Raw genomic sequence first — 25,772 nt, 5'->3', positions numbered from 1 at the left:
GAACTCGCCGATAGAGTGACTACACAATGGAGAGTTCTGGGCCATCTCCGAGGCTCAGAACCGCGCTCTCTCTGCAGGGCAAGGTGCAGTCGTGACCCACGCAGACTCGAAGGTGTTACCGACTTCATGCTCCTTCTTTGTAATCAATGCAGCATTCGCTACACCTTTTGGACCAGCATGAGAGGTCTGCAACATATTAGTGGATCCCCAGTCACGTCGGAATTCCAGGGAACACTATTGCGGGTGATGGTGCCAAGGCAGCGACGCGGTTCAGAAAATTCACATTGCCCCTGGCACCCACCATCACACGGATCAACGATGTCACCATCAAGAAAGCCAGATTAATGTCCAGAGCCAACCACAGCAGCAAACTTCAAACTTCGGAATCAGCGCTGTGGTACTACCTCGTCACTAGGTACGAGGCATTCCACCTTACAATGGAGGTAGCCAAAGTCATAAATCCATTCCCATCCATTTCATCCCCCACATACTCCACTCCCGTTCACCATCCCTCTTTTCTTAGCGCCTCCTGGATGATGAGCCATCCCTTCATCTCGCACACTGCCTTGGGTCAGAAGCAATGTAGCAAAACACAACACATCTTCAGCCAAGGTCTAAATATACAGGTCAGGCCGTTTGAATTATTGTGCGCAGCTTCTGACGTCATTAGGCTGGGTCCGTTTTCTCTTTGTGAAACACTGAAGAAAACTGTGAAACGCCAAGGAAGACAGGAACTATAATATTTTATATATATATATATTATATATTCATATATATAGACAGGAACTATAATATTTTATATATATTTATATATATATTTTATATAATATTTGTCAGAATATAACTAATTGCGTGGAGCGGTGCGAGCGAAGGCAACGACATTCCCGAACGGCGCACCAGCTTCAACTGACAGCTATAGGACCCGCGAACCCCACTTTGAACAGCCAGGTGACGTTCACGGGCCCGCTGCGCCAACTCCCTCGAAATTCGGTCGGAAGTGGTTAGACCTTATATCCTTAGATCTTGTCTTCAGCAAGGCCACTTCATTTCATCGGCGACTCCCTCTCTCCGTCCCCTCATGCAGAAAAAGTGAAGACTGGAAGAAATTCCTTCGGGCTGCGTCAAAATATCACTAGCACATATTAATGATGATAATAATAGTAATGATATTAATCATAATAATAGTATAAATATCAACAATAATAGTAATGATAAACGGTGGGAAAAACGAAACATCTCCAATGATTACCCAGATACTCTTCCCACCAGTAACCCCCACTTTGAGATTGTATTTATGCACAAGGAAACAACTTGCGTCTTACTTGTGTCTAGTAACAATTTCAACCTTCTTGTAGTCCTTCTCTTCATACACCCGGTAATGTTATGAATTTACGACAACCTGGTCATGAGTTTAACACGATATCCTGTTATACTTTATTTCAATGTGATCAAGGACAGGAGCAGTTTATCTAATTCGTACATGTTTTATCGGCGATAAAATACAATACATCCCTCGTTTCGCACAAACATTTTTGGTATATATGCTGGTTCTCCCTCACAATTCTTCCCATCTCTCCCTCCATACGGCCTACCGGGCGGCCTAATCAATTCGAGACCAACATTTCTCACCCTCTAACACAATATTTTCATTACATGCTTCATGTCATAGAACAATCGCTTCTTCATCAACTCACCATATATATCGCCAGGGTATTTATCCAGTACATTCAGCTCTTTCTTTTTTCTTTTCATCTGCAATTGCATATTATGCTCATTCTACGCATGCTTCCTTCCATGGCAACATTCCGCAGGGACCCGGGCTGCTGCTGCGCTGCTTGATACTTGTCCCAGTGTGCTGCGTCAGCACAAACCATTTCAGAATATGGAAGTTCATTCACCATCCGGTAAGGAATAAGTATTGTTTTACCTTAGAGACCATGTTACTTTATCCACGTACGATATTCATCACGTTTTAACTTTAAGAGGTCCTTGAAACAGCGTTATTTTCCAAATTTCCTGCAAAGACTGAAATGTCAAGGAAGCACGTCTCCTTCGCTGGAGATCCATCATCCAATCAGTTTTTGTTTGGGGATAGAACCTAGACGGATATAAATTGACATTTTCATGGTATTTAACCACAATATGCGCGTCCATAGTAGTCTCACGGATGCAGAAAAGTAAATCGTGAAATGCAATATTCTGACCTGTTGAATCTTGAAAAGTCACGCATATTTAGTAAGTAATTTTGAGTCAAATATATTATGTATATGTTAGAAATAGTGTTTCCATAAGTCATGTATGATGATACGTGATGTGTGACCCCCCAAGTAATGTATGACATTTTGTGATCGGAACTCCAGAAATCTCGCGATTGTTTTCTTTTTTCATCGTGCGATCCATGAAAACGATTTGTTTACACTAAATTCAACATTAGTATTAACAGCACGTCAATGAACAAGGTACCAATAATAAAAGATTTAGATATCAAAGGTTAGACAATTTTGAACAATTCATAAGATGTTTATAAGACACGTTATGTAAATAAGTATATCTTAAATTGTATTTTTTCTATCTCGCTCAGTTATTGGGAATACTTAGGATATCTTTTTTCAAAAAAATACATATGATTTTAGTAATATTGAACCACTGTTTGAGTATTGATTGTGTACCAGTTGTAAACGTAGTTTTCGTGTTTATACTCTTGTGCGAATATGAACTAATGGTTTATCTGAAATATGATAGCAATGGCACATAAAAAAGAAAATGAATAAGAAAATATAAATTTCTAGACATCTTATAAGGTTCCTTTTCTGAAATTTAGGATGTAGTGCATTTACCAAAATAGAGATGGCGCTGTATACATGCTGTAAATATTCCCCAAGGATGTCTTGAGTTGAATTTGATGTATACTTACTTTCCCATCTTTCCACTCATGCAAGTTCATAACGTTGCGGTACGCTGCTGGGAAACGTCAAACAAGATAACGCCAAAGTCATCGAACCAAGTTCCAAGTAATATTCCGTGTGCATATATAAGTATACATATATGTATTTAGGATGGCACGTAGTTTTTAGTGCAGACATTTCGATTGAAGTAGTTAATGAATGCTGACATTTAACTTTTGTTAGCCATAACGTTTTGGAATGATCCCGTGACGTGATGCAAGTGTGTGAAATTTGCTGACGTTTTGCAATATTCATAGGATATATTTTTGAGGATTTACAAACCGGTGTAATTATGAACCCACACCATGTAGCGCAATGAGATTATTTGGATTTAATTGAATTAATCCAATATCTAGTTAGAGTAATGTCATCGTAAGATAAGAATTAACCCATTGCAGTTTAAGTACTCATCATTTTCATTGGCAGAAATATGTAGTTCACCAATAATGGTAGATTTTGATATACACAGAGTGATTGGTTATATTCCAGTATCACGCAAACACAATCACACTTTTTTTTGCATTTAAAAGATTATTTTTTCTATGCCTATGGAAAGGTTTCAATAGGTAGATCAGGTTAGGAGCTATTGGACAAGTCACAAGGTATTCATGTTGAATAATATCCATGCTTGCATGATTCTGGAGTTTTACTGGATGGTTACTCAAATGAAGTTTTCGTCACTCACATTTTGCACAAAACCATTGAACCTATCATCTCATTGCACCATTGGATTATAATCAGGCCCGTACATGATTATTTTCCTCTTAATTCATTGATCTAGCAATACCTAGTGAAGGGACCTGTAGTTTGTGGAGGAAGTGTATTGGTGGGGTAGTTATCAGAAAATGTGGATGTTAAAATTTTGGAAAATTTCTGGGGCAGGTAATTGCCTCCCCCACCCCCTACCCCAGTGGGTACGGCCCTGATAATGGTCCCATTGGTTAAAAGATTTGGTTCCTCCATCCCATCCATATAAATCACGACAAAATAAGTTACAACAATCCTTTGTGTGCCCAAACTAAGGTAATTTGAATTTGTTGTGATAACATAGAATGGTATTAACCACTTTGGTATGACGATGCCTAAGTAGATGTCATGAGGAGTGAGTGAGTATGTGAGGATGCCATCGTCGCTTCTTGACATATATTTTTTTGTAGTTGTATGTGAGTTACCCCTGGATTCTTTGAACTGGTTTGATAATGTTTTTTGTGTTTATTATTACTCAGAGTAAAAAGAGAATGTGTAATACAGTAGTCACTTTATATCTTATAATATGAGTAGTGTAATGCAGTGGGCATATGGCAGCCAATGCTACATGTGAAAACTTGATCGTACTGAAGTGGTTAATCTATTCAGTATGTGAGATCTCTAGTCCACAAATGCAATATTCTCACACACCTCTGTGGGGTTAAACACAGTACAGTACTATCTCTACTGATGGAAATATTATAAAAAAGGTTAAGTTTTTAGTTTGTACACCTACATGATATACCAATAGAAAAGTAAATATTAATTTTATAAATTATAATACGTCAACATATGTAATTTTCTTGGTGGAAATCAATAACAAAAAAGTTGCTAAAAACCAATTTACTAATGAACGAAGTCGTGGTGGATGAGTGATACTCCATGTTTGTTTTGATAGATGCCGAGGTTGAAGAAATGAAAGGATGATAAATTTGTCTTTTCTAACCTATACCTACCTAGCCTATGTAACCTAACCTATATTTAGTAATTCGGTACCTCAAATTCTAAGGATCATCCAGGCCTGATTATTATTGATGAAACTATGATAGAATGCAGGAAGAGTTTGTTCTTGGGGATCCTGTCATGTTCCCCAATTGTCATCCTTGTTATAAATTCATGTATGGTTCCAGTGTGGGTAATATCATTTAACTTCTATCAGGAGTATATGCATACATACATATACCAAAGGCTTTTTTCCTCCCTTATAAGAGAGATAGCCAAAAAATAGAGGCATAAAAACCACTCCCACACATTCCATCCCTATCACACTCCTCTCCCCTCCACCCTCTTCCCTTCCTCTTATCTTGGCACCTCCTGGATGATGGGTCATCCTCGCATCTTGTCCACTGACCTGGGTCAGAAGCAGTGTCACCAGACACAGCACATACAAAGCAAGGCCGCTTCATTAAATCGGCGACTTCCCTCTCTGTCCCCTCATGCAGAGAAGGACAAGAAGGGGAGGAGTCCCTTAGGGCTGCATGAAATTTTTCTTACACATACTCCCTCTTCCCCATCCCCACCCATTCCACCTCATGGATCACAAAATCATCCATATACAAACCTTTCTCCATTCACCCCTGTCTTCTGTCCTCTCCCGTCCTTCCTCAACAGACATTCCCCTCTTCCCCAAAGCCCCTTTTACCCCACCCATTCATCTCATCTTAGGTTGCCCCCTCATGTTACTCCTTCCATATCTGCCTTCCACGCCTCTTTTACTATGCATATATGGAATTTTTTATTTTCTCACATCCTTCAGACTTATCAATTTATCTCATTCCCACAACCTCATGATTTCCCCTGCCCCAAATTGAAGTATCTATCAGAATTGTCCAAATATTTCATTGCTTTAAATACTGCAGTCAGGTTCTGTTTTTCTCTTGGATCCTTTGATGTTAGGGTTAGTGGTTTCTAGTCTCTCTTCATGCAACTTACCTGCAAAGCTGGGAATTGTTTTGGTCTCTGCTCTTTGTATATTTTTGGTCCTGCTTATATCATACTTTCATTGGGGATCACACCACTACTGCATATCCATTTAGAAAGGATTAGGATAATAAAATCAGCATCCCACCATGTAATATAGTGAAAAGCCCCCTTTTTCTTCAGCAGTTGGCATATCTCTTGCATCATCTTACTGATGTTTGTTGAATGACAGGTTATCTCACATCAACACTCCCTTATCTTTCTCCACTTTCACCTTTGTTCACCTTTGTAATTATTTCACTCAAGTTGATGGTCTTTTTGAGTTGTTTCCCATTTCTGATACAATAACTCCTTGGTAATCAGATTTTTTTTTTTTTTTTTTTTTTAATCTTATGATTATGGATGGTAAAATAAAGTACATATTCAAAATGTAGCATTTGAACTGTTTAATAGTTCTTTATTGCTGGCCACTAGATGGCTGTGTTGCTCATGCAGACTTACATCCTGCCTAAACTTTGTGACCCTTCCTGCCTTGAAAATATCCATATAAAGAATTTTTTTATGTTGTATAAGTAGTAGTAATAAGTATGCAGAACATAATGAAAATATTAATTGTAGAATGAATCAGTCAATATGTTGCCCCTGGTCTCTTGCAGAAGACCTGGGTCCTTCATGTAACTGGCAACAACCTCCGGGTAGGACCCTAAGTTGTTCAGGGAAGATGTATTGTGTTGTTGCATAGGGATTGTTAGTGTGGGGTATTGTAGTGTGTGTTCTGTGTCTTCAAGTGTGGTGGCTGGGTCAGGGGCAGTTCGAATCTGTGGCCAGGCCTATTCTGTTGGTACAGTTTTAATGCTGGATGATGTCCTACACACAGGCATGCCATTATGGTGCTTATCAGATGCAAGAGGGTATTTTTGTGGGGCGGTGGTTGGAGTACAAGTTTGGTCTGTCCTAAAGGGCTTGTGTTAGTGATCTGCGTGGATTGTGTGGTATAGGTGATATATTGTTATAGATGTCAGAGTAGTATGCTGTTAGTTTAGTTTTTATTTGTTCTGTTTGCAGTATTTGTGAAATGTAGTGACAAGGGTGTGTGGTGTGAAGGATTCTGGTGTAGAATTGTGTTACTATCACTTTCATGTGATGTTGTATGGGAGGAATTTTTTTATGAAAGTAGCAGTTGCCGACAAGACTGACTAGTTAAACACCATATGAGGACGGAGCCTTTATTTGAAAAAGCTGTAATAAGCGAAACATCGTACAAATAAAGGCTCTGTCCTCATATGGTGTTTAACTTGTCAGGAATTTTTTGGTTTATGTATGGTGTCCAGTTGGGATGGTTTTGGTGTATCCTCTTATTACTATTGGCATTCCATTCTGTAGAGTTTGTAAATTTTGTGTCCATTTTGCTTCAGTTGTATTTCCAGGTGGTTACTTGTTTTGAAGATCGGCAGCAGGGAAATTATTCACCCAAATGTCTGTTTTGCAGGAACTGGTCACTGTTTCCATGTCAAAACCACTAAAATACTTAGGCCCCACATTTGACACACAAGCTCAAGATGCCAGGGTGCCATGGCCAACTCTCTAGGATTGTAGATTACTTATTACAAATTATACTGTTCTGCTATCAGAAACAGAGGAAGGTTTTGAGTGTTAAGAAAACTTAAGGTTCGTTGGAGTAGATGTCAGGTTATGATGGTATCCAATAATGGAATGCATAAGGTTATGTACAGTTGAATGGGGGATATTGAATGTTGGAACCATTCTATAATTCCTTCCAGTTTTTTCATTATGGTGGTCATATATATGTGTAAGGCTCATAAGTGTGTGCAAGCTGAATAGTTATTGTGAAAATGTGTGCATACGGTTTTAACTCAACTTGCTAATAATGAGCTGGGTGGATGTAATGGCAGCACTATCTGTGTCATCTGGTATGGGACAACATTGCAGTCCAACATATGATCAATGTGTGTCCTTTCCCACAATTGTATATAGTTTGTATTCAGCCTGCAAGCTTTTATGAACATTGTGTATCCTCTCAGCCACCATATCAAATCAGCTAGAAGGAATTGCAGAAAAGAACTAACATTCCTACTGAGGTTCATGGCCCCAATAGTCCTCATAAATCTGTCAGTGCAAGTCTCTTCTCATTTAGTAATAGCGGATCTAGTGTTTTTAGTCTTTCATGACTTATATATAGGGCTGAAAACCAGTTTGGTTGCTGCTCTTTATATTCTATCAATGCTATTTATATATTTCACTTTGTGTGAGGACCATACCAGACTGTATATTTCAGTCTAGGGTGGATTAGATTCTGAAGAATGTTCGACTATTTTCAGTGGTTTGTCACAAAATCTTCCTGTTTGTGTAATTTTGGGGGAAATGGACAAAGATTGAATTATGTCATTACACACTTAAGATGAAATATGTAAATTGGGTATTACTTTTTATACTCGTATTAAGAATTAAGTTATCTTGTATGTGTATTAATCAGTATTTATTTTCCCTCAGGTCAGGTAGATCCAGAAAGAAAGATGTATTCCGGTGACAACTATGAAGAACCCTTGGAGAGCTCTGGTGCTCTGCAGTTCTCAGAGAAATCAGTGCGTATGGGCTTTATTAGGTAGGTATACCATTTTCTTGTTTTTCACTTGGGTGGAGGTATGTGCACTATAAAATCTTGTTTAGGCAAACTGTATGGGACTCCAGTATTACTGTGAGAACCCAAATTCTTTTTGTAGTATCATTGATGTCTTGAATCTTTAGGTTACCTTTTGTTTGCCCATCAAACACTGAATTATTTTAGTATATATACCCCGTCTGGGGTATTGGCTCCCTGTCTGGGGTATTGGCTGCTTGTTAGTGTGGCAAAGTAGCATGCAGTCGATACTTTAGGGTCTATATGGGGCGCCCCTACGGACCAGAGCCACACATAATTTTGTCTATGATAGAAGAAATTCTGTTCATAGAGAAATGATGACACTTTTATACTACGATTGTCCCTCCGTTATGCTGTCCCCCAACCCCTTCTTGCTGTCCTGTACCATTTCTCTGAGTATTCTCTTTCTGTGATGGGGGAATTCCCTGTGGTGGGGGAAAAGAATACTGCCACCAAGTATCCCACTTGGATCGTAAGAGGCGAGAAGAAAGGGACGGGGAGAGGGACTGGGCATCCTTCTCCCTGTAGCCCCACGGGGCATATATCCTAAAAAGAAAAGTGAAGGCATAAGGGGTGCTGGAGGGCCTCGGGCCAGCACCCTAAGGTTTGGGTCTTTTAATGTGCGTGGATGTGGTACAGATGAGAGTAAAAGGGAAGAGATAGGTAGTATGTTTGTGAGAAGAAAGATGGATGTGTTGGCTTTGAGTGAAACTAAGTTGAAAGGGAAGGGTGAGTGTAAGTTTGGGAGTATAAGTGGGAGGTTATCAGGAGTGAAGAGAGGGCGAGGGAGGGAAGGGGTGGCTATTCTAGTAAGTGAGGAGATAGGTAAACAGGTAGTGGAGTGGAAGGAGGTTTCCTCAAGGATAATGTGGATGAAGGTGAAACTGGGAAAGGAGATGTGGGTCTTTGTAAGTGCATATGGGCCTGGCAGTGAGAAGAGCGTGGAAGAAAGGGAGGCCTTTTGGATAGATTTAAATGAGTGCAGAGAGGGTTTAGGAAGAAATGTCAATGTAATAGTACTGGGAGACCTTAATGCTAGGGTGGGAAATGGTCCAATCGATGGAGTGGTTGGGAAGTGTGGAGTTCCAGGAAAGAATCGTAGTGGAGAGTTGATGGTGGAAATGTGTCTAGAAAGAGAGTTGATGATAGCAAATACAGTGTTTCGGAAGAAAGTCAAGCATAAGTACACATGGGAGAGGGTGGTGGAGGGAAGGGTGGTAGATAGAGCGCTAATGGATTATGTAGTGGTAAATAGGATTATGATAGGAAGAGTTAAGGATGTACATGTGCTAAGGGGAGAGGGTGGGGGAACATCAGATCATTTTTTGGTGGAAGGTAAGCTGAGAGTGGAGGATAGATGGAGAAAGAGGAAAGGGACAAAAGGTAGGGAGGTTCTTAGAGTGAACTCCTTGAATGAAAAGGAAAAGGAGAAGGAGTACGAAAAGAAGCTGAAGGAGGAGTGGGAGGGAGTAAAGGATGGAGCAGAGATGGGGGTGGAGGAGGAATGGGGATGGTTCAAGGAGGGAGTCTTAAAGTGTGCAAGGATGGTGTGTGGAACAAGAAGGACAGGGGGAAATAGAAGAAGGGGTAGTGAATGGTGGGATGAGGAAACAAAGAAGGTTGTAGAAGAGAAGAAGCGAGCATTCACAGATTGGTTACAAAAGAGGACGGGGGAGTCATATGAGACGTACAAAGAAAAGAAAAGAGAAGTAAAGCAAAAGGTAAAGGAGGCAAAGAGGAGAGCAGATGTGAAATGGGGTAGGAGTATGACAGAAAATTTTGAAAGTAATAAAAAGATGTTTTGGAAAGAAATTAAGAGAGGAAGAGGAGGCGAATCAAGTAGGGAAGAAAAGGTAAAAGGTACAGATGGAGAGATGATAATGGAAGAGATGGCAGTAAGGGGAAGATGGGCAGAATATTTTAGGGAGTTGCTAAATGTGAAGGAGGATAGGGAAGGAAAGATAGCTGCAGTGGGAAATGCGAAGAAAATGAGAGTGATGAGTGAGGAGAACGGAGGAGAAATAAGGAAGGATGAGGTGAAGGCAGTTGTAAAGATGAAAGCAGGTAAGGCACCTGGTCTGGATGGATGCCATGCAGAATGTCTGATAAAGGGAGGTTCAGTGATGGTGGACTGGTTGGTGAGGTTATTTAATGTTTGCTGGAGAGAGGGTAGAGTACCGGAGGACTGGAGAAGTGCCTGTATAGTTCCTCTTTACAAGGGAAAAGGGGACAAGTGTGAATGTAGTAGTTTCAGAGGGATTAGCCTGTTAAGTGTAGTAGGGAAGGCTTATGGGAGGATCTTAATTGAGAGGATTAGGAGAGGAACAGAAGGAGTAATTGGTGAGGAACAGTGTGGATTTAGGACAGGTAGAGGTTGTGTAGATCAGATCTTTGTGGTAAGACAGATATGTGAGAAAGCTATAGGAAAGGGGAAGGATGTTTTTTGGTCTTTTATGGATCTGGAAAAGGCTTATGATAGGGTAGACAGAAAGGCACTGTGGGAGGTTATGCAGATTTATGGGATAGGAGGAAAGCTTTTGGGAGCTGTCAAGAGTTTTTATGAGAGTAGTAGAGCTTGTGTCAGGATTAGAAATGGAGAGAGTGAGTGGTTTGAAGTAAAGGTGGGACTTCGTCGAGGATGCGTTATGTCGCCCAGGCTGTTCAACTTATACATGGATGGGGTGTTGCAAGAGGTAAATGTGAGGGTGGTGGGTCAGGGATTGAAGATGGTTAAAGAAAATGGAGAAAAGTGGGAGGTGAGCCAGCTGTTGTTTGCGGACGACACTGCGCTTGTGGCAGGGTCAGAGGAGGGATTGAGGAAGCTGGTGGCAGAGTTTGGGAGAGTATGTGATAGAAGAAAGCTAAAGATAAATGTGGGTAAAAGTAAGGTGATGAGATGTACAAGGGGTGAAAGTGGCAGTAGACTGGAAGTGAACATTAAGGGAGAGCGACTGGAGGAAGTGGATAGTTTTAGATACTTGGGTGCAAGTGTAGCAGGAAAAGGTGGAGTGAAGGTGGAGGTAGAATGTAGATTGAGAGAAGCGAGTAAATGCCTTGGTGGATTAAAGAGTGTAATGAGGAATAGACATTTGGGAATGGATGCGAAGAGGAGACTGTATGAAGGAGTGATTGTGCCAACAGCACTGTATGGGGCAGAAACGTGGAACATAAGAGAAGAAGAGAGAAGGAGTTTGAATGTGTTTGAGATGAGGTGTCTGAGAAGTATGGTGGGGGTTACTAGGCTGGATAGAGTGAGAAATGAGGAGGTGAGGAGGAGAACAGGGGTGAAAAAGGATTTGGGAGATAGGGTTGATGAAAGAATATTAAGATGGTTTGGACACATGGAAAGACTGAGTGAAGAAAGACTAGTAAAAGAGGTATGGAAGGCAGATGTGGAGGGAGTGAACATGAGGGGACGTCCTAGGATGAGGTGGATGGATGGGGTGAAGGGGGCTTTGGGGAAGAGGGGAATGTCTGTTGAGGAAGGAAGGGAGAGGACGGAAGGCAGAGGTGAGTGGAGAATGGTTGTATATGGATGATGTTGTGATTGCATGAGGAGGAATGGGCGGGGGGGGTGGGGGGTGGGGTAGTATGTGTGAGTAAATTTTGACGCAGCCCGAAGGGATTTCTCCCCGTCCTCTCCTTATATGCAAGGGGGGACGGAGAGGGGGGGTCGCCGATTAAATGAAGCGGCCTTGCTGTGGATGTGCTGTGTCTTGCGTCACTGCTTCTGACCCAGGGCGGTGGGCAGGGTGCAGGGATGACCCGTCATCCAGGAGGTGCTCAGATGAGAGGGAGGGTGGGAGGGGTGTGGAGTGTATTTAGGGATGAAATGGGTGGGAGTGTTTTTATGCCTTTCCCTTTTTGGCTACCTCCCTTGGAAGGGGGAAAAAGCCTTTGGTATATGTATGTATGTATGTTATTAACTTGTGACAGACAATGGCAAAAAGTATAAAAGACCTTAAAATTGTGGAGAAAGAGGAAGAAATTAGTCAGTGAAGAGTATTTATGCTTGAAGCTTGTGAAAATGGAAACGATTTTGGTCATTGATTCAAAGATGGGGTGTATAGCACAATGGGCATTTAGTCTGCATATAGATAGAATAAAAAGAGTGAATGCAGGAGTAAAGAGTATGGGAGTGAGGTTAAAGGAAGGTGGGCAAGAATGGATTATAGATGTATGTGCAAATTATACTGTTCTGTTTCAGAGTATTAAGAAAGTTTAAGGCATGGAGTAAATACTTGAAGTTAATATATGAAAAAAGTCAGGTTGTGGTGGTATCTAATAATGGAAGGCATAAGGTTATGTACAATTGAATGGGTAATACTGAAGCAGGTAGGAAGTTATAGAAATCTGGTAGCTGATACAAATATATGTATAGCATGACACTGTCTTGCTCTATTGCCTCTGACCCAAGCAGTTGGCAGGAGACATAGATGACCCTTCATTGCCTTGGCTGGCTACCTCCCTTATAAGGTGGAAGAGGCTTGGTATATTGATAGAATATATATGTATGAGAATGGAAAAGTGTGCTTTGCAGCAGTGTCTCATTAGACACGTAACGCAGAATTCTTCTGCCACCTTTGCATCGGTCTTTATTGCCAAACTTTTTACTCATTGCACCACCATTTATTTTATCCAGAAATCCCCCCACACCCACCTTTTACATCTATAATAATTTTTAATATAGGCACACCTCAGCTGAATGGACTACAGTGATACCTTGGAATCTGAACTTAATCCATTCCAGAATCTGTTCAAATACCAGCCACATAAATGTACTGGATTTTAAGGTAAAATAGTACCAAATAATAATCTTGAAGGAAGGTTGAGGGTATACATTGAAGCTGGAGGAGAGAGGAGGAGCTATTATTGCTTGGAAGGCGAGTCATCTTTCATTATAACTAAAGGTAACTGCATTTCTGGTGGTTCTGGTGTCTGGATTTTTTGCCTTTTCATGCCCTTTGCTAAAGTATCACTTGTGGAGGGCTTGGGGTCATTGGTGTTGTGGCAATTTATGAGAACCAATGTTCCAAAGTGGTGTGATGTTTGTGACCTTTTTTTGAACTTCTCTTAAATGTCAATGATGATATCATTGAACATGTTAACAAGGGCTTTATCATGGTGCCACTTCTCTGAAATGTCAATGATGATATCATTGAACAAGGGCTTTATCATGGTGCCACTTCTCAGGAACTGCCTGGGTTTTTTGACCACTTGTGAAGATTCTTGATATCAGCAGTGGTAATGGTTACAGTGTATTCCGCTTCCTTCCCTGAAGAAAATTCCTCTGCGACTTCTTTCTGCCTCTGGTTGAGGTGCTGCAGCTCTTCTGTTTTAGCTCAGTCTTGTGATTGTCCACTTGCTTGTTGACATCTGCTTTGCTTACCTCCAAACCCATAGGCTTGCCCAGAGATACAATGTCAGGAACAACAGGTGGTTCCTCAAAGCCTTCAAAGTCCTTTGCAGCAGTGCATTCAGACCAGAGTTTTTTTCCAGGCAGAGTTCATTGTCCTCAAAGACACTTCTCGAGGGGCAGTTTTATTTGATTTATAACTTCAAAACATGTCTGTGACATAGCCTTGGTGTACAATATTTTATTTTTATTTATTTTATTTTATTTTATTTTTTTCATTTACTATTATTTTTATTTTTATTCTTATAAGAGGAGTGGTATCCGGGGCAAATATTTTATCTTGATGAAGTATTTATTCACCAAAGCATCATCTAAGACTGGAGGATGTTTAGGAGCATTGTTCAGGACGGAGATTTTGCTCATGCAGATAAGCCTTTACTAATGGAGCCAACTCCTCGTGTATCTTTTCAGTGAAGAAGTGCCTGGTAACCCATGCTTTCACATAACATTTAGGTTGTTCTTATGATGTTGTTCTTATGATGTTGTTCTTTGGGGATTCTCTGAATGATACACGAGAAGAATTTGATCTTGTCGGCCCCACTAGCATTACCATACATACATACATACATATACCAAAGGCTTTTTCCCCCTACATGGGGGGTAGCCAAAAAGAAAAATGCATAGAAACCACTCCCACCCATTCCATTTCCTATATATTCCACTCCCCTCCACCCTCCCTCCCTCTTATCTTGGCACCTCCTGCACATCCCTGCATCCTGTCCACTGCCCTGGGTCAGAAGCAGTGTTGCAAGACACAGCACATCCACAGCAAGGGCGCTTCATAAATTCGGTGACTCCCCCCTCTCTGTCCCCTCTTGCAGAAAAGGAGAAGACGGGGAGAAATACCTTCGGGCTGCATCTTTTTTTTTTTTTTTTTTTTTTCTCATACATACTTCCTCACCCCCCCCCCATCCCCCACCCACTCCCCCTCATGCATCACAGCATCATCTATACACAACCCCTCTCCATTCACCCCATCTTCTGTCCTTTCCCGTCCTTCCTCCACAGACATTCCTCTCTTTTGTAATGCCCCTTTCACCCCAGAATTACCACACAGCAAAAAAGAGTATGGCAGGCTTTCATTGACTTAAGGCTTGGTACAGTTTTTTTCCTTTGAGATGTACATTTGCCTGAGCATCTTTTTCAAAGGAGGCCTGTTTCATGATAATTGAACCCTTGGTTCAGAACATACCCCTTACTGTTTACAAATTCTTTAAATTCTTTTACAAACTTTTCTCCTGCTTCCAAATTTGAGCTGGCAGCTTCTTCATGCATAACAACACTATGGATCCCAGTCTTTTCCTTAAAGTTCTTGAATCACCCACTACTGGCTTTAAACTCTTCCTTTTGGATGCTAGTATCAGGCAGGCCTATTACTAAACATTATAGATGACCTTGGCTTTCTCACAAATTATTGTCTCAGAAACCACATTGTTAGCCAGCTGTTTTCAATTAATCCAAACTAAGAGAAGTTTTCCATCTCCAACATACTTTTTGATCTTGTAGAGGTCACTGTTGTGACCCCTTTCACCATGTCAGTTGCTTTTATAGATTCTTTGTTTTTCAAAATTGTACAAACAGACTATTCAGACAATCCGGACATAGTAGCAAGATCAGCAATACAACAGACAGTCCTATATTTTTTCCCAATGAGAGGTATAGCAGGACCTGACAACTGTTGTCAGCCTTTGTGGAGCTGCAGGTTTCCAGTTGTTAAAACTGAAGCTATAATTATTATGTCTGTTTCTCCAAAATTACAATTTTTAGATTACTAAAGTGCTTAATAATTTGTTGCAGGAAGGTGTACATGATTCTGATGGCCCAGCTAAGTGTTTCATTTGCCTTTGTTGCTATCTTCTCCCTGGATAATGATGTGTACCTTTACACACTACACCACCCAGCCCTATTCTGGTGTGCCTTTGCAATGACTTTGGTTTGCATTGTGGCTCTTTCGTGCTGTGGCAGCTTGAGACGTAGAACTCCTCACAACTACATCTTCCTTGGAATCTTCACGGTAGGGTTTTAGTTTTATTACAGTGCATCCATGTATTTAGACCTGAAGTTTATTAGATTAGTGACAGTGCGTGCATATTAGGTTTAAGAGAAATTATTTTTTATAATCTGAAGCTCCTTTCCTCAAGGTGTGTGAAGGTTTCATCTTGGGAACTGCTTCAGCAACCTATGCCCCGTTCGAAGTACTCTTGGCAGTGGGTATTTGTGTTGTGGTGACCTTGGCACTCACCCTTTTTGCATTCCAGACCAAGTAAGTATGTTATTTTATAACCATTGCTCTTCTGTATGTTTATTTGTCTTGTTTGAGAAGTTTGATGGGAGTTTCCAGGATGAATAGATAGAAATGAAGGGGGTGAAGTTGAGAGCAGGCATGGAAAAGGAGTTGTTGTTGTTGTCGTTCCCTAGACTGTCTGTCCGAGCAGTCCCGTCTCCCCAAGGAATGCCATAGCCAAAACTGGGTTTTCCCACAAATCCTTTATAGAGCGTATGTTGTGTTGTTTGCGTGCATGATTGTGTATAATGCAGTCTTCCATTATGTGTTGTATGGTATGGGATGAAGTGTTACATCCTGGGCAGCTGTTCACAACGTGGTCATCCAGCCTCTTCTGGTAGCTTAGAAGTGCTGGGTGGTGACCGCACCGCAGTCTGGCCAAGTGGACTCTGTCCTTTCGTGGGAGAGAGGATTCAGAAGGGTGGATATCAGGGTGTCTGGCATGCAGCAGTGTGTTAATGGAGCGGTGAGTGATATGATTATGAATATGTTTCCGGAGGCTGGTATTTGGTGGTTGTGGAGGAAGAGAAGAGAGTATCTGTGCGTGATAAAGGTCTTTGGGTGTTGTTTTAATGTTTCTTGGTGTGTGTGGGTGTTCTGCTATGTAGTGTAGCGGGTGTGATGTGTTTGTGGTGGCTGCGGCAAGTGTTTGTGTGCCTCTCATGTCGAGGTGGTCCTTGACATTTAGGACTTTTGTTTCATGGTGTAAATGGTCTGTAGGTGTTGTATTTGTGCAGCCTGTAATTGTTTTTAGGGCTTTGTTTTGTATGATTTGAAGGGTGTTGTGGTGTGTCTCACTGAGATTAGGAGCCCATGCAGGACTCGCATAATTCAACACTGAGCGTATGCATTGTTTGTATATTGTTATATTAGTTTCTTTGTTTTGTTCAAATGTTGTTCCAGTGATTGACTTAAGTGCGTTAAGTCTGGGTGTGCATTTGTTTTTTATGTTTGTGATGTGTTGTTTGAAAGACATGGATGTATCGTATGTTACACCAAGAATTTTCGGTGTTTGTGTGTGGTATTAGAGTGTTGTTGATGTAGAGATGAGGTATGTATTTGTGTTCTTTTGTCCAGTTGGTGAGAAGTGTTGCTGTAGATTTGGTTGGAGCTATTTTGAGTCTGTTTGTGATGAACCATGTGTTGAGTGTGTCAAGGTATGGCTGGATTATTTCTGCAGCTTTGTCTGTGTTACGATGTGTGCATGTGATTGTTATGTCGTCTGCGTAGGAAGAGATTTGTATTTCTGAGGTGTCTGGCGTGGGTAAGTCATGCATGTATAGATTAATTAGTGTGGGGGATAGAACTGAGCCCTGTGGTACTCCGTTCTTAATGTTTCTGATGTGCGATGATTGGCCATTATATGACACGTAAGCATTCCTACCTGCCAGATAATTGGCCAGCCATCTTTTGGTGTTATTGTGCATGTCTGTGTTATATATTTTATTTGTTAGGTTGTGGCGGGGGATAGCATCAAAAGCTCTACTAATGTCGCCGATTAAATGAAGCGGCCTTGCTGTGGATGTACTGTGTCTTGCGACACTGCTTCTGACCCAGGGCGGTGGGCAGGGTGCAGGGATGACCCGTCATCCAGGAGGTGCTCAGATGAGAGGGAGGGTGGGAGGGGTGTGGAGTGTATTTAGGGATGAAATGGGTGGGAGTGTTTTTATGCCTTTCCCTTTTTGGCTACCTCCCTTGGAAAGGGGAAAAAGCCTTGGTATATGTATGTATGTATGTAATGTTATAAGAAGTGTTCTTTGGTGGGGCCTATCTGAATTGATGCCATCTTTGTGTGAGGTTTGTCAGAAGAGTGTTTGTGGAGTGTAGTGGCCTAAGACCGTGTTGTGAGTCAGCAAGGGGAATATGTGGTGTGACAAGTTTAAGTATTAGGCGTTCAATGACTTTAGAGGAGGTGCAGAGAAGTGTGATTGGGCGGTGCGATGTTGGGATTGTTGGGTCTTTGTTCGGTTTTGGAATGGTGATTATTTTACCATGCTTCCAGATGTCGGGTATAGTGTTGTGTGAATTGCTGTAGTTTGCAATATTTGTGAGTGCGTGTATACCTTGTGGTCCAATGTGTTTTAGGTGGATGTTGCTTATGTTATCAGGGCTACAGGCAGATGAGTGCTTGAGACTATGTATTATGAGTTTTGTCTGACTGTCTATGAAGGGTGTATAGTCTGAGTCTGTGGGAAAGTCTTTCTTACGTCGAATGGTGCGTCGGTCATCAGGGTGAGAAGTGAGATGGCTTGTCTGTGCAAAATGACGTATGAGTGTGTTTGCTTGTTGTCTGTTTGAGGGTAGATTATCTGTTGTTGTGATTATTGCTGCGTGAGAGCGTGTAGTGTTACTGTTGGATAGTGTAATGCTGTTGAGTGTTTTGTACAATTCGCTGGTGTTTGTTTTGTGATCAAGTGTATTGATAAAGTTTTGCCAATTTTGTGTTTTTTGTTCATGTATTTTATTGGCAATCACAGTGTTTAGTGTTTGTATTTGGTCTGCTATGTTTTGAGGGATAGGTGTGGGGGTATCGTGTTTAAGTGTGTCACGTTGTCTGATGAGGCCTTGGATTTCTGGTGTGAAGTTGGGGTTGTGTGATTTTCTGTTGCCTCTAGGGATGTATCTCTTGTCTGCATTTTGTATGATTGTATTAAAAGTGTGCACAGCATTGTTTATGTTTGTGATTGGTGTACTGTTAAGTGTTTCAAAATGTTGTTCTGTCTCTTCATTAAAAGCTTCCCAGTTAGCTCTCTTGTAATTGGTGTAAGTGTGTCTGTGGCCAACTGGGGTGCATCTTGTTTTGGTGGTGATGATGATTGGAAGGTGGTCAGAACCAAGGGTTCCGACCACTCTCCATGATGTTGTTGGGGTTAGGCAGGGGGAGCAAAAGGTGATATCAGGAGAGGAGGGAGTGTAGAGGGCTTGGTGTGGGATATGTGTATGATTATGTGTGTTGTTCATGATAGTCAATGAGTCAAACTGAGTCTGTATATCAAGCCCTCTGTCTGTGTCAGGGTTGTCGACATACCAGGCAGACGACTTGGCGTTGAAGTCTCCACCCATGATCAGGTTGGGGATTAAGGCTAGTTGGCTAAAATGAGGCCTGAAGGTGTCTGGAACTGTGGGGGATGATTGGGGGGGAATGTACATGTTAACTATTGTCAGTGTTGATTTGTTGCCTGTGCGGATTCGAATGGATTGGATTTCTGTTGTGTTATCTGTGGTAGGGAGGAGAATTTTGGTTGTGGCACTTGTGTCCACAAAACAGATGGAGTGGTGGATCAGGGTGATGAGTCCACCGCCATAGCCGTCAGTCCGGTCTTGTCTGATGGTGGTGTAACTATGAAATGATGGTGTTTTATGTGAGTGTCTTAGTTTTGTTTCTTGTAAAATCGCAATGTGTATGTTGTGTTGTTTAAGAAAGTGTTCAAGTTCATGTTTTTCGTGTTAATACCGTCAATGTTGTGTTGTAATATGTTGATGTTGTGTGTTTTGTATGTGTTGTATGTTGCCGTTTTGGGTTGAGGTTGGGGTGGTAGTGGGGAAGGTGTAGGATCTGGGTCAGAGGGGGGGGAAAGGAGAGATCGGGGATAAAGGAAGGGGAGTACTAATCGGGGGTAAGGGCAAAGGGAAATTGGGAGTGGGTAAGGGTGCTGGCTGTGGTTGGGGAGGTGGGAGTGGGGTTACTGGAGGGCAGGTAGAACATGTCCAAGTGTTTGTGTATTGGTTTGTGTCAGCAAGTGTTGTACAAGTGAGGTGGGCCCTGTTTTTGCACATATTGCACTGAACTGAGCCCTTTGTCTGTCTGCTTGAAGTAATGGGTTTAGAGCATGTTGGGTATGTGTATTTTGTGGTGGGCCCAGGATTGCTCTCTACATCTCCAGCTAAAAGTAGAAGAAGAGGAGTGATCGCCGGAAAATCACCCCTCGGTGCAGAAAAAACGTAATATTGCATGTTGGGAAAAAGGATTGTGGTACTCCCCAAGGCAGGCGTAGCTCCTCTTGGGGATCGATGCCACCTGCGTAGAGCTGATGGCCAGGGGTGGTTGCTGCCGTTTGGCCCCCAACTCTTGGGGTTAATCAAAGAGTACTAAAAAAAATTTGGATGTGTGGAAAGAATAGGTGAAGAAAGACTAGAAAAAAAATGTGGAAGGTGAGGTGGATGGAGTGAACTGAAGGGTAAGGCTAAGAAAAATATGGATGGATGGGGTGAGGGGGGGGGCAGGCATGGGTAAAAGGAAAAATGTCTGTTCAGCAGGGAAGGGACAGGTGTGAGTGGAGAGTGCTTGTGAATGGATATAGTCTGAAGGTATTTCTTGTTTTCTCTGTATTTCTCATGAATGAACGAGGGAGGAAGGGTTGCCATGTAATTATCAGTGGGGCTAAACCAGCTTTAGCTTTTGGGCTTTGCAAATGCAGGTGCTGTGTCTTGCAGTTTTGCTTCTAACTCAGGTAGCAGGCTGGGAACAGGGATGGGCCTTTGTCCACACGGAGCTTAAACAAAGGGGTTAACAAATAGGTGAAGGGTGGGTGCATGCCTTGGCCTGCCAGCTCCTTTTTATGTGTATCTAGTATGATAATACTGTATTTGATTTTCTTTCTAGGATTGACTTCACAATGTGTAGTAGTTTCTTGTTTGTGGGCTTGATTATCCTCATCATCTTCGGTATATTGGCAATTATCTTCCAAAATAAGGTAACTTTTGTCATTCTAGTGATTTCTGTGAGATACATTCTAATATTGAGAAAGTCTTCAGTCACATTGTTAGTAATAATGTAATATGATTATGAAGGAATTTAAATCTTTGGAACATGTTTCTAGGGTGGCTGTTCCATCTATCATTACAATTTATTATTTTGAAAACAATATGGGAGTACCTTCATCAAAACTACATTCCTGTTTGCTGAAAAAAAATGTGGCTAAGATTGTTGATTATATGTTTACTTGTTTGTGTCTTTACACAGGTTTTGAACATAGTATATGCCAGCCTGGGTGCCCTGATCTTCAGTCTGTACATTGTGTTTGACACTCAATTGATGATGGGTGGTTCACACAAGTACTCCATCTCCCCTGAGGAATACATCTTTGCTGCTCTTACTCTGTATTTAGACATTATCAACTTGTTCCAGTACATCCTTCATATTATTGGCATGGCTCGAAACTAATGCCTTTGGGGTTGCAGCGCATGTTCAACAAAAGCCAGGTTACTGTACGAGTTAAAAGGAGTATCTATATTTTAAAGTTCAAAAAGCTAGATGTTGCATGAGTTACTAAAAATATAGGTTTTCAAAACTTTTATTGGTGGTGGCATTGTAGTATATGAAAGATATTGAATAATTGATAAACATTTAAAACCTTCTATTCTCTTCTTCATCTTCACCTTTGCCTTTTTGTTATGTTAGAATTTATTGGGAGCCAGCAAAGCTGAATCAAGTAAACTGTTTCTGAACTTGTAAAGAAGTCCAAAGGAAACATCTCCAATCTCAAGTCAATCCAAGGTGTAGAAAGAAATCACCCCACCTTGGTATTTGCAGACCAACCAGAGATCCTTCTTCCAAATTGTGCTAAGAAATTAGTCTCCATCAGTAGATTAAAGAACGAACCATGTACATTGTAGGACAATGGCCACAGGATTGAGGGCAAAAATTTTGGTCAGACACCACCAAAATGATTCAAGCTTGTTCTGTGCTAGAACATTTTATTTAAGATGGTAATACTATCTTTGTCTTTACCAAGGGCAAAAAGAAAGAATTTGGGAAGAATTGAAGACAAAAGATAGTGAAGAATCTTGGGGCAGTATACTACTGAATCTAGCAATGAGCAGTGTAATGACATGGTAAAAGAACCAAAAAGATACAGTGGAGACAATAAACTTGTAGGTCTCGACCAGATTTTATCAAATGAATGAATTACCAGTGCCCACTAGGATAGTGATCATGTGGTTCTGAAGTTGTGCTGAAAGTGGGGAAGTCAAATTCAAAATAGGGAAAGTACAGACAAGGAAATTATCATTTTTCAAAGGCAAACCATTATTAACTAACAAATGACTTGAAAATGCAGACTGGAAAGAGTTCTATGAAACCACAGATATAGAGAAGAAATATTTGTAACATGGGAAGAGAAAAATATGTACCGAGGATGACTGAAAGATATGGAAGAAAAAAACTGGATTAATAGAAGATGTACATTGGCAAAAAGCAAGAGAGAAGCTTGGGAAAAGTGGCAAAAGAGAACATAGAAGATAAAGGATGACTACAAAAAAGCCAGAAATGAATATATAAAAATATGAAGAGAAGAAAAGAGCCTTGAGAAGGATGTAGTCGATAAATACAAAGACCAACCAAAGCTATATCATAGATTTGTAAATGGGAAGCTGAATCAAATAGTAGGAAGGTCTAAATTAAAAGTTGAAAGAATTATAACATGAGGACAGAGAATAAGCAGAAATAATGAATAACAGTTTTCAGTCTACCAAACGGGTGAAAAGTGAAAGGGAAAAGAACATATATGCTAAGGGCCTCTTCCCACTTATAAAAAAGGTAGCCAAGTCAAAGGTTCCCACTCCCATCCACTATTGTTTCCCTTTCATCTTAGCTCCTTGTGGATGAAACGTTACCCATCTCCTGCCCACTGCCCTGGGTCAGAAGCAATGCAGCAAGACAGTATGTCCACAGGAAGGCCGCTTTACTTGTTGGTGACCTCCCCTCTGTCCCCTCAAGCAGAAAATAGAGAAAACGGAGAGAAATGCCTTTGAGCTGCATCAGAATATAATTTACTCACCCTACCCTTTTCCCTCCTTGCTCTACAGACATAGAAAAGAAATGACTGGGAGAAAATCCCTCTGGGCTGTCATTCTTCACTCCCCCCCTATCCCCTGCCCTCTCCCTTCTTTGTTCAACAGACATTCCCCTCTAGCTCAAAGCCCCTTTCACTCCATCCACCTCTGTCTTCCACACCTCTTTTGTCTATCTTTCTTCATTCATTCTTTCCATGTATCCAAACCATACCAATAGTCTTTCATCAGCCCTATCTGCCAGCTCCCTTTCCACCCCAGTTCTCCTCCCCACCTCATTTCTCACTTTATCCAACCTTGTAAATACTACCATACTTCTCAGATACATTTAACCTGTACAGCATCACCAGTGTATGTCATATACTGCAATTGTTTTGTGGCTTGAGCTACAGCGGCATACATTGTATGCCATAGTTTAAAAAATTCGCCAAATATAGGAATTACGTGTAGGGTCAAATCTGTGGTAGTGACCAAGTCATTCACTATAAAAGGCACCTAAAAATTTTGATTTAATGACAAAACTGGCAACCCTGGCAGCAATTTTTAGGGGTTAACTTGGGGAATAAAATCGGACTTTAGGACGTATTTTAGGCAATTCTGGTGTACAAAATGAAGTATGAGGAGGTGAAGTTGTACTTCAACAGTTAGGCAGGTGCTATTTAGTATGTATTCATACACATAGAACTGGCAATTTCGCATTGCCAATTTTCATAATAAATGCGTAACACAAAATGAGGCCGGGCAATAATGGTGTGATGGTTGCTTACTAAAACTTTACCAAAACAATAATAAACACCACAATCAACTATCCTCCATGAAGTTATAGGAAAAAAAAAAAATGAAAAATCCATTTACCACATAAGTTTATAAATATTTGCCAAAAAAAAATTACAAAAACTATTTATAAACATTTTCTGTAAGTGGGCGACTGTATATTGACTTGAATTATCAAAAGTGTCAAATTTCATCACTCAGAAATTCTAATGAAGCTTTCCCGAAAAAATATGACCTTGTTCAACCCATGTGAGGACAGAAAGAAAGTCTACAAAAAAAGAAAAAAAAAAAGATTGGCTCCGACACTGGCGGGGGGAGTATATACAACATTTGCCTAGTGACGTACAGGTTAAACTTCTTTCTGCTTCTTAAATTGCAAGTCTCAACTCCATACAATGTCGTCAGCACAATCACCCCTTCATATGATCTTTTCTTTGCAGTCATTTCCAAATGCCTATTTCTTGTGACAGTTTTCAATCCCCCCAAGGAATTTACTTGCTTCTCGCAATCTACAACTTCCTCCACCCCTCCATTTTCTGCCCCATGCAACACCAAATACTTAAAAAACTGTCCACTTCCTCCAGCCTCTCCTTTAAGACTTGCTTCCAACTCGCTGCCATCCTGTCCCTTACTTTTACCCACATTTACCTTAATTTTTTTTCTATCTTGTACCTTCTCAAAATGTAAAAGTTTTAAATTACATAATAATGAAGACAGAAGAGGTGTTAAAATAAATAGGAAAATTGGAAACGAGAAAGGCATCAGGACCCAATGAGATATCAAACTGTATACTGAAAGAATGCGGAAAACAACTGGTGAACAAAGTACACATTTTGATAACTAATTCACGAAATGAAGGTAAAGTACCAGTGGACTGGAAATCAACAAATGTGATACCAATTCATAAAGGTGGTAACAGAGGTACTACTTGATTATAGACCATTGTCCTTAACCAGTAGAATAGAAAAAATGTGTAAGAAAATATGGATGAAACATTTTGAACAGAAAAGAATATTAACCACTAGGTATGATGGCGCCTACGTAGGCATCATGAGATGCAAGTGGGTATACAGCGTCTTAATTGTACGTGTAAATTTTTTTATAGTTGTACACGAGTTACCCACAGAATCAGTGAACTGGTTTGATCATGTTTTCTGTGTTTATTATTACTCAAAGTAAAAGAGAACAAGTAATACAGTAGTGACTTTATATTTTATAATGCAAGTAATGTGATGCAGCATGCATATGGCAGCCAATGCTACCCACAAAAATTTGACTCATACTGAAGTGGTTAGTAAATAATCAATTTGGTTTCAGAGAAGGAAAGTAGTGTATCACAAACCTGGTAAGATTCTACTTAAAACTGATGTGCTGTAAGAGAGAGAAGGATGGATTGTGTTTATTTGGACTTAAGCCTTCGACAGAGAATACAAGAGATTAATATGGAAATAAGAAAACGTAAGGGACATGGGCAGAAACGTACTAGAATGGATAAGGTTTCTTAAAGGATAGAATATGAGCAAAGTTGTAAGGGATGAAAAGACAGAATGGAAAAACCAGCTGTGTACAACAGGGCTCAGTTTTGGCTTCTATAATGTTATGACAGAAAAAGCTCTGCAAACTTGTTTACTGGTGATACAAAGATCACAAAGGTGAAAAATGAGGAGGATTGTAAAATGTAGGAAAGAGTCCTGGATAAGGGATATAAGTGGAACCAAAAGTGAAAAATAGATTTTAACACAAATCCAAAATTAGTATTTATCCAAAGTAAGAAAAGATTGACAATAGATTATAAAATGAGAAATTAAATAATAGCAAAAGCAAAGGAAGTGGAACTAGGCATAATAGAAAATGACCTATCAACTGAACACAGAAAGAAAATTACAAAGACAATCTGTTGAAAAATATAAGACCTTTCATTATGTGGGTGAGGACATTGAAAAAAGTCAGGAAGCTTGGTACAACCCAGACTGGAAAAATAAGAGGCATTTCATTATGTGGATGAGGACATGATGGAAAAAAAAAATCATAGAAAGCTTGATACAGCCCAAACTGGAATACACAGCACTGATGTGGTCACTGTATTTAAAGAAAGGTACAAGAAAAATTGAGAGAATGAAAAAGACAGGAACCAAAATGATCCCTGGTCTAAAAGATGTGGTATATGAGGAAAGATTGAAAAAGCCGGGACTTCTCACATTAGAAAAACAAAGAGAGACAGCATAATGATAGTAT

The 25,772-nt window shown here is 40.6% G+C and overlaps 1 protein-coding gene across 4 annotated transcripts; it reads left to right on the top strand.

Annotated features, from left to right (window-relative positions):
- The first annotated feature begins 1,787 nt into the window (after positions 1 to 1,787).
- On the top strand, positions 1,788 to 23,830 carry LOC143024842 (protein lifeguard 1-like). 4 transcript variants are annotated; one of them, XM_076184125.1, is made up of 6 exons: positions 1,788 to 1,904; positions 8,124 to 8,235; positions 15,485 to 15,701; positions 15,829 to 15,950; positions 20,575 to 20,665; positions 20,935 to 23,830. In XM_076184125.1, the coding sequence occupies exons 1-6, from the start codon at positions 1,883 to 1,885 to the stop codon at positions 21,133 to 21,135; spliced, it is 765 nt and encodes a 254-aa protein (XP_076040240.1). In that variant the 5' UTR covers positions 1,788 to 1,882; the 3' UTR covers positions 21,136 to 23,830. The 4 variants fall into 4 exon arrangements, with proteins under 4 accessions (XP_076040240.1, XP_076040238.1, XP_076040241.1 ...); XM_076184123.1 differs by lacking the exon at positions 1,788 to 1,904 and adding an exon at positions 2,858 to 3,011; XM_076184126.1 differs by lacking the exon at positions 1,788 to 1,904 and adding an exon at positions 3,003 to 3,021.
- The last annotated feature ends 1,942 nt before the right edge of the window (positions 23,831 to 25,772 follow it).

Source organism: Oratosquilla oratoria, chromosome 4, assembly GCF_046742065.1.
Source record: "Oratosquilla oratoria isolate Oo_2021 chromosome 4, ASM4674206v1, whole genome shotgun sequence".
Classification (NCBI taxonomy): Eukaryota; Metazoa; Arthropoda; class Malacostraca; order Stomatopoda; family Squillidae; genus Oratosquilla; species Oratosquilla oratoria.
Note: the sequence above shows the minus strand (reverse complement) of the source record. Positions and strands in the feature narration are given on the sequence as shown.

Excerpts from the sequence above, each read along its gene's own strand:
- LOC143024842 (XM_076184123.1), top strand. The coding sequence starts at position 2,903 with ATGTATACTTACTTTCCCATCTTTCCACTCATGCAAGTTCATAACGTT. Across the intron at positions 8,236-15,484 it reads GTGCGTATGGGCTTTATTAG|GAAGGTGTACATGATTCTGA; the intron begins GTAGGTATACCA and ends AATTTGTTGCAG. Across the intron at positions 20,666-20,934 it reads CAATTATCTTCCAAAATAAG|GTTTTGAACATAGTATATGC; the intron begins GTAACTTTTGTC and ends GTCTTTACACAG.